The following is a 9,556-nucleotide window of genomic DNA, read 5'->3' as shown; positions in this document are numbered from 1 at the left end:
CGTACGTGAGTCACAAGGTGCTTCATGAACAGCAAAAAACTCTGCCCATTCATCCATTCAGATGGATTCGCAGTTCCGATGCATTCTGTTGGTCCATCACAAACAAAATGGTCACAAAAACTTACTCTAGGAAAAATAATCATTGGTGGAGTAGTATTGCCAAAAACGCTCACAGCACAACACACTGTCACTAATTTTCCTCTTCCGGCCAATGTGACAACTCCAATTTGCTTCACTCCCTTTCCGGCAACAATCTTTTGTGGCTTTTTGTACAGTTGTGCAACCTGTCTCATCCACATTCCAAATATCTGTTACGGTAAAGCTGTGTTTTGTTAGTACCGAATTCAGATTGCTGAAAAATAAATTCACTTTTTATTTGTTAAAGCTGGTGGCAAAACTCAGGGATGTAGCGTTGGGCGTTCTTATTGTTACTCTGGTTTTCTTTTTAGAAACAAAGAAAACCATTCTGTCCCAGTGAAAAATAAAACCGCGTCCCACATGGGTTCCACGTGGGATTGATGGGATTTACGTGGGACGGATTTTCCCATGTGGTATCCGTATGGAAATTTGTCATTTTAAACCCATGTGGGTAATCCCACATGGGATTCAACACAAGAGGTTCCTTTCCAAAATTTGCAGTATGAATTTGTTTTATGTGAAGCAATTCTTCAGTCAGTTCATTTTCGGTCACATCACAAGAATATTTTTGCGAAAAATGTGAGCAAGCACTCCTGATTTCTGCTTCAGACAGTTTTTGATACTTCCACAAAAAAGAGAATATAGAAAGGATTTCTTGAATTGCTGTGAAACGTGCAGTAAGTCCACCAAATACAGAATCAAAAATGTGATAAAAAACAGTTCTCCGAAATGTTGCCTTCTCTCCTGATTCTGCTTCTGTTAATTCCGTAGTTTGTTCATCACCTTTAATTTGCTCCCCAAAAAAACTTTTGCTTTTCACTTTTCTGTGGATTGGAAATTCAGAACTGATTTTTGCAACATCTGCAACTAACTTGGCTTCTTCTAAAATTGTAGGCCATTCCTCCCGAACAGATTTGAGTTGACTAATCAATGCTTCAATATTTTCCACCTCAATATCAATAGTTGCTTTTCTTGCCTGAATGACCTGGTTGCAGCGGTCAATCAATGTGAGAACTTTCAGCCAAATTCCAGACATGAGAACACATTTGAGGGAGCTCATATATTTTAGGGCACCTCTAATCTCAGTTTTTGCTTTAGGCGTGAGATTCAAACTCTTAACTTCTTTCAAAGATTCAATGATTTGGCTCAAGTGATTATAGAAAGGGCGAATGCTGTCAAGTCTCTCAGTCCATCGTGTTCCTGATTGTCCATGCAAAGACACACCGTGAAGTCTCTTTTGCAATATTTCCCAGCGTTGCGGACTAACAGAAAAGATCGTATATACGGTTTGAACGGTTCCAAAGAAAGTCTCAGCATCTGTACAGCTTGAGGCAGCATTCTGTTCACACAAATTCAATGAATGACAACCACAGGGTGAGAATACAGACAATGGGTTCTTCTTTTGTAGGATTGCTTGAACACCCTTATATTTTCCTGACATGTTGACTCCATTGTCATAGCCTTGGCCACGGCAGTCTTCAAAACAAATTTTTAATGTTTCCAAAGTTTCCAGAATTAATTCCGCAATATCAGATCCAGTCTTCTTAGCACAATCTGCAAAGATCAAAAACTGCTCTTCAATTAAAAATTTTCCAGGTTTTTTTTCATGTACATATCGAATGACAAACGAACTTTGTTCAATATGGCTCACATCAGGAGTGGCATCAACCATAATTGAAAAATACTTTGCAGACTTGCACTCTTCTATAATTTGCCTGCGAACCTCAGCTGCACAAAGGCCAATGATTTCATTTTGAGAACGATTTGACAAGTAATGCGCCTGAAGACGTTGAACCTTGTCCTGTGATTGTTTAACTTTTATCACATGTTCCTTAAGAATTGGGTCATAATGCGAAATCAGTTCCAGCAATCCTAAGAAATTTCCATTATGAGAATCTCCAATTAGGTCAGATTTTCCACGAATAGCCATTCCACGTTCACCAAGAAACAGAATCACATCCAAAATTCGTTCCAAGATTTTTCTCCAGGTGTCAGCTTCATTGAGAATTTGGCGATTCATCAAATGTTCAATTGACTGATCAGTTTTCATTCGAGCTTCCAATTCACGCCACTGAATGTAGCATTGTTTATGGATTTTCGAATGCTCATGTTCAGGAATTCGACTGATGAGATTCTTCCACTTCTTTTCATATCCCCATCCTCCAATCATTGCAAGGGATGAAGTCATGTGTGGAAGTTGATTTCTAGGTAAAAATAATCGGCATGGAAAACAAAACAATGCTGTCTTTGCTGGGCTAAATACAAGCCAATCCCGCGAGAAGGATTCCCCATTCGGCATTCTGCTTTTCAAAAATGACATTGGAAATATATGATTTCCATTATCTTTTGGCGTATCCAGTGGGAAAGGAATGTGACCAGCCATGACAAACTTTTCCAGCTGAGAAGGGGAGAAATTTTCTGTTTCAAATTCACCAATGTCAAATGGCTGCAACAATGCTGGTCCATCACTGCTAGTGGTCCTTGTAGAAGTATTATCACTACCACTAATTTGACAGTATTCAAAAGTGGCTAATTTCTCTATACTGCCAGCACTATTACCAGAAACAGAAGATTGGATACTACCGTCATATTTTTGCTTCGTTGAGCTAGTGTAAAGGGCATCTGATGTTTTAGGAGTAGTTGTAATTCCAACATCAAATAATGTTTGCCTTTCTTTTTGTAGAGCCGCTGTTTTTACTTTACTGATTTTGAACTTTGATGCACCAGATGGATACGTGCGTTTCATTTTTATTTTTTTAAATACTTTCGTCTAATAGATATATATACATATATACATATATATATATATATATATATATATATATATATATATATATAAATATATATATATATATATATATATATATATATATATACACGATTAAAAAATTAATACAAAATTTATATATATAATTAATCACAAAAATGAAAAAATTAAATTTATTTTTATTAATCTATAAATTAAATTGTACAATCAAGCAAATCGCCTGTAAAAAAACTAATCCAAATACGCCATATTTAAAATAAGATTTAAACACATAACTTTTCCCGCTAAATTCAAGATAAGCACGTAGATAAGATTTAAACAAAAGCTCTTCCGCAGGGATCTTCTATAAATTACGCAACGCTAAATTTATTTTTAAAAAAGTTATTAGATCTCAAGCTCATTTTTGAGGCAATTTTCATTAAACTTAATGAGCTATTTTTATTTTTTATGTAAGTTAAAGCTCTTAATGGGGAAAAAGAGAAGGAAAAAAAAACCTGGAATGTTATTGCCGCTGTTGGAGGCCCCCATAGGGTCCGGGGCCCTGAGCAATTTGCTCTGGTGACTCACGCTCTGCACGCCCCTGGTATTTACACACAGGAAATCCCACGTGGGTTTCCTGTGGGATTTGCATGGGAATTAATTTGAAAGCTGGAAACTAAACAAAAAACTTTTTAAAAAAACTAAAAAAAATTTTTAAATCGACATTGCATTGCGTTACGTTTATATTATGTGAAAATATTTTATTTAATATAGAGAATGACAAGCAAGTATGTAAGTACCACGAATAATGTTTATCTTTCTTTATAAAAATAAGATTAAGATTTGTGCAAATAGACGTATTATTAGGATGATATAATAGTTATTTGAATATAGATCTTGAGTAAATTATTTGCAAACAAATAACTGATGCAAGTTGAAATGTTGTCAAAAACCATTCTTGCATGCATGGGACACTGCAGTGTCCCACAAAGAAATGCAGGTTTGAAAGTCAAAGATTTCCCAATTTTCTTTATTAAAAAAAGAAAAAAATAGGATGGAGATGGGTTTCTGTAACTTTTTATGCTCCAAAACTTTTAACTTTAGATATAATAAGGTCCTTAAGACTTAAGGGACTTACGAACTACATTGAGGAACAAAAACAGGATATTTACAGAAGCTCAATTTTTAATCTGGAGTACCACAGTGTTATTGAGAATAAAGCCTCTGGGTCCAGTTTTCAAAGTAATATGATCTAAAGTAATGTTTAAATAAAATAATATGCTTTAAAATGCATATAGTTATACATATAACTCCTGATAGTTAACTATATGTATAACTAGTTATACATATAATTTTTTATAAATACTTATTTTTTAAGGTTATGCTTGAACAAATTAGTACCAATTAATTCAAATTCAAGATTTAGTTAAAGTTCAAATTAAAGTTCTTATTTATTCATTGTTTTTGTTAATTTTATATTTATTTGTTCAAATTTATCAGTTAGTACTATTTTTTACTAATGTAAGAATGTTTATCATTGTTGAACATGATTTTATTAGTAACTTAATTTTATTTTCAACATATTTTGACAACACCCTTTATATTTTAAATGATGACAGCTGTACTTTTCTAATAATGTTAAATTTATTACGTTTCAAAAACTCAGATTGAATCTTAACTGAATTATTGTAAGCTTTGCAACGCTTTGTTGTATATCAAATGGTGTTGTAAATAAAGTAAAAATAATATATATATATATATATATATATATATATATATATATATATATATATATGTATATATATATATATATATATATATATATATATATATATATATATATATATATATATGTATATATATATATATATATATATATATATATATATATATATATATATATATATATATATATATATATATATATATATATACATATATATCTATAGTTTGTTGTTTTTGGGAAGAGCTGAAGGAAAAAAGTGATTCTACGCCAACACATACGTCACTTTTAATTACTTTTGACTTGCGTCCAACATTTGCGTGTTGGACAAAAGTAAAAACCATTATTTTAATTACAAATAAATCGTTTTTAAAAAAAAACACAAAAACGCAAATTTAATTGGCCAGAATGTTTTAAAAAAATTCTGAATGTTTTTAACAATATACAATGTTTTTATTTTTATTTTTTTTAATAAAATGTTTTTATTTTTTATTTTTTTAACAAAATGTTTTTATTTTTATTTATTTTTATTGCAAATCAAGCGCGGAGTGTTGCTACATCGACTATCTTATAGCCTGACTCGCAAGGGAGTGCTGCTACATCGACTGACAAATAGCCTGACTCGCAAGGAAGTGCTGCTACATCGACTGAAAATAGCCTGACCCGCAAGGGAGTGTTGCTACATCGACTGAGGGTTTGGTTGGGGCAGGAAGTCTATCAATTAATAAAAAAAAAAATTCCGATATTGCATTTTATTTTTTACTTTTTGTCAACAAAATATGGAAAAAACTTTCGGACAACATCTACGGGTTTATATATATATATATATATATATAGTATTTAGGCTATGGGATCATCCATAAATGATGCCAGTAGATAGAGGGGCAGTGTGAGTTTAACAATAATTGACAATGGGGAGGGGATGTTGAGAATTGAATTTTGAATTAAAAATTGAATTAAAAAAAAAAGTAAAATATTTTATTTAAAAAAAAAGTAAAACAATTTATGTTAGCTATGTGCAGGTTTTTAGAGGTATTTACACCAACAATGTGGTCTAAAAACTTCTTGCTTTTGTTGCTTAAAACTGTAGAGGATCATAGGAAAAACAATTTAAATTCAGAAATTAGCTTGCTTATCTAAAAGAACAACTTATGTTTTTTTTTTTACTTTTAGTACTGTTGAGAATAAATGTATAATTGAACCAGAAAAAAATTGATGGTATATGCATTTTTTATATTATATTAACAATTCAGATATACCATCATAATATGATAACAAAAACTGACATCATTTTCAATGGGAGATGGCAAAAAATTGACTGAGTTTGATAAAGGGTGAAGGTGTTCAATAAACCGGGTCATCATCTGACATCATTATGCATAAATGACCCTATGATTTAGGTAAAGTAAGTACCAATTTGCAATATTTCTCTTAAGAAAGTGTAAGAAAAAAGCATTGTTATGCTGAGAACCTACCTATGGAGCAAGCTTTGACCACCTATTTTATAAATTGAGAGACAGAAGTGGAAGTGCGAATCGCAAAAGAACTAATAACAATGCTCTAAATTGATTTTAAATTTGTAGACTAACATTAATATAGTATTTAAAAATTATAAATGAAGTTTACATGATTTTTATAATTTGTATTTATTTCCATTAATTATCAGTTATCAGTCTCTGTTTTATAAAATGAATTAAAAAACTATTTATTTATAGTATAATAATAATACATAAATATTAGTTTCCTAATGCTATTATCATCACAATGTTAATGGTATTCGTTTTAAAGTGAAATTTTGTATCGATTTTATTGTTTTAATGTTATATATATATATATATATATATATATATATATATATATATATATTTATATATATATATATATATATATATATATATATATATATATATATATATATATATATATATATATATATATATATATAGATATAGATATATATAGATATAGATATAGATATATTATTTTTACTTCATTTATAACACCATTTGATATACAATAAACCCTTAGAAAGCTTACAATAATTCAGTTAAAATTCAATCTGAGTTATTGAAACGTAATAAATTTAACATCAATAGAAAAGTAAAGCTGTCATAATTTAAAATGTAAAGGGTGTTGTCAAAATATGTTGAAAGTAAAATTAAGTTACTAATAAAATCTCCCCCCTATTTTAATATTTTTTTTTAATAAAAAAAATTTGACTTTCAAACCAGCATTTCTTTGTCGGACAATGCAGTGTCCCATGCATGCATGCTTGGTTTTTGACAACATTTAAACTTGCATCAGTCAATTGTTTGCAAATAATATACTCAAGAACTATATTCAAATATCATATGAACATGTTAGAGAATGTTTATATGATATTTGAACATCACAAATTTAATAATATTGTTGTGATATGTTATATAAATAATACCATTATAGATTATGATATGAAAATAAGATAGGATATTAAGGCAATGATCAAATAATAAATTTACTTATAGAAATTTAGTTTTTTTAATAATTATAATGCCTTTAAAATGCTGTGTATCTCATTGCAAGTCGAACTATCTCAACTACAACAAAAATATCAATTTATACAACTACAACTACAATACCAATTACAACTACAACAAAAATATCAATGCTCAACTACAACAAAAGTATCAGTTTATAAATTCCCGAAGAATCGGAGAGAAAAAGATGTAGTGAAGCTATCCCAAGAACTGGTTTTATTGTTACAGACTATACAGCAGTATGTCAACTGCATTGGCCAAATGAAGCACCTTTTGAAAGCAAATATGGGAAGCAACGACCTTTAAACCCACCATCTGTTTTTAAAAATATTCCGCCTAGTTGTTTAGCCACACCAGCAAGTAAAGTTAGAAAAACTGTAACTTCAAGCGGTTTTCGAAGCATTTTACCAGATGAGTTAAATGATTTTCTAAAAGAGGATGAACTTATATTTGACGATATTCAATCTTTGTTAAATGATAATAATGGTGTTATTGTTTTCCAGCTTAACAAAAAAAGTTTACGCATATAATCAAAAATGTACAAACTTGGTGTTCCATTATTTATTTTAGTAATTTCAATGATTATTTATTTGTAGCCAACCATAATGGCACAACTTGTTATATTTCATCTTTAGCTTTAAACAAATTAAAGTTAATAAAAACAAAATCAGCTTTATTTGAAGCAGTTAGGTTTTTAAAAAAGAAAGAAAGTTCGCTTCAATCAAATATTCTATTCGAACACCTTAATGCTATGAGAAAAGTTAATCCTGGTGAAGTTTTATATACTTCAGATATTATATGTAGAGCATATGAGTATTTTGCTATGCGAAGACGTTTATATGATTGTTTGTGTATTGACAACAAGTTGCCAAGTATAAGGACTTTAACACAATTGACTTCAAAAATAAACTCAATGTAGGATCTAAGTTTCATAAATAGTATTTTTATGAATTTAAATCCATTGAAAAGAACTTCCATACTACTAATTGATGAGGTCTATGTCAAAGCTTCATTATTTTACCAAAGAGGTGCTTTGTTTGGTCAAGCAGTAAACTACCCTGAAAAGTTAGCTAAAACAATTTTATCATTTATGATTAAACGTCTTTTTGGAGGTCCAGAATTTATATGTAGAGCTCAACCTGTTGCAAATCTTTCCTCTGAATTTTAGTTTGCTCAATGTCAACAAATTGTTGATACGATAAATAATATTGAAAGTAGTAAGACACTGGTAATAATAACTGATGGTAACCGTGTAAATCAAAGATTTTTTGGAATATTTAAAACAGTTGATAGTATACTATAGTTAACAACATCAGGTATATATTTATTGTATGATTATGTGCATCTCTTAAAAGCTATACAAAACAATTGGTTGACAAAAAAGACTGGCGAACTTCAATTTTTGAACAATAAAGAACTGGCTTTGGCTACGTGGAGTGATTTAGAAACTTTATATAAAACTGAGTGTAATAGTCTTTTTAAACTCTCTAAACTTACAGCTAAATCAGTTTATCCAAAACCAATAGAGAGACAATCTGTTAAGTCTGTTTTTTGCGAAGAAACAGTAGCTGCATTAAGAACGCATCCAGAGATTGAAAATAAAGCATTTGAAGGTACTGCTGTATTTATTGAAAAAATAATTTTTTTTCGAATGTTGTTAATGTCAAAGCACCTGGTGCTGGCATTCGGTTTAGAAATGAATTATGCGGAGAAACCCACTCAGTTGGTGATCAACAGTTACAACTGCTACGAGATATTGTTCAACTGTCAAATTTTATGAAACCTACAGGTAAGCGTGAAAAACAGCTTACGCTAGATACTAGCAATTTAATAACGCATTCATGTTATGGCTTTTTATTGATCTCGTAGAAACTTTGTTGAGTAATGGAGCAAAGTATGTCTTATTAGGTTTGTTTTCAACAGATCCACTTGAAAAAGCTTCTAAGCTTCGACAGGGATCTGGAGGTACTTACTTTATAAACGCTAAATCTGTAATTGAAAAAATTAATATTCAACATACTAAATTGATAATACAACTTGACATTCCTGTTGATGGTATCGATGGTCATACTTGTGACATGTATTTTAGAGATATTTCTACTGATGAAAAAGAACTTCTGGGTAATATTTGTAATTATTTACCCTGTTGAGATATATTGATGAAACTTTTTTTTGCTTGAATCAACTTGGTGATTTTTATTGTTGCCATTTTTAGCAAAAACAATTGAAAATACAGTTATCTTTCTAATATATATACTTTGTTATGGTTCTGCTTGTTATTGATATTATTTAATATTACATAATTATTCTTAATGAAATTTGAAATACGAAAAATATGATTATCTTTTAACAATTTTTTGGTTTCTTTTTATATTTCCGTCTTTACTAGAGATAATTATTAGAAAACATAGACTGCCATTACGCCCTACCTAA

General features: G+C 30.1%; 1 protein-coding gene across 1 annotated transcript; it reads right to left on the bottom strand.

Moving 5' to 3' along the window:
• Positions 1 to 445: 445 nt before the first annotated feature.
• On the bottom strand, positions 446 to 2,884 carry LOC136081336 (zinc finger MYM-type protein 1-like). The gene has a single exon (XM_065798646.1). The coding sequence runs from the start codon at positions 2,882 to 2,884 to the stop codon at positions 446 to 448; it is 2,439 nt and encodes an 812-aa protein (XP_065654718.1).
• Between the last annotated feature and the right edge of the window lie 6,672 nt (positions 2,885 to 9,556).

The sequence above is a fragment of the Hydra vulgaris genome, chromosome 06 (genome assembly GCF_038396675.1).
Source record: "Hydra vulgaris chromosome 06, alternate assembly HydraT2T_AEP".
NCBI lineage: Eukaryota > Metazoa > Cnidaria > Hydrozoa > Anthoathecata > Hydridae > Hydra > Hydra vulgaris.
This window is presented reverse-complemented; position numbering and strand designations above follow the sequence as displayed.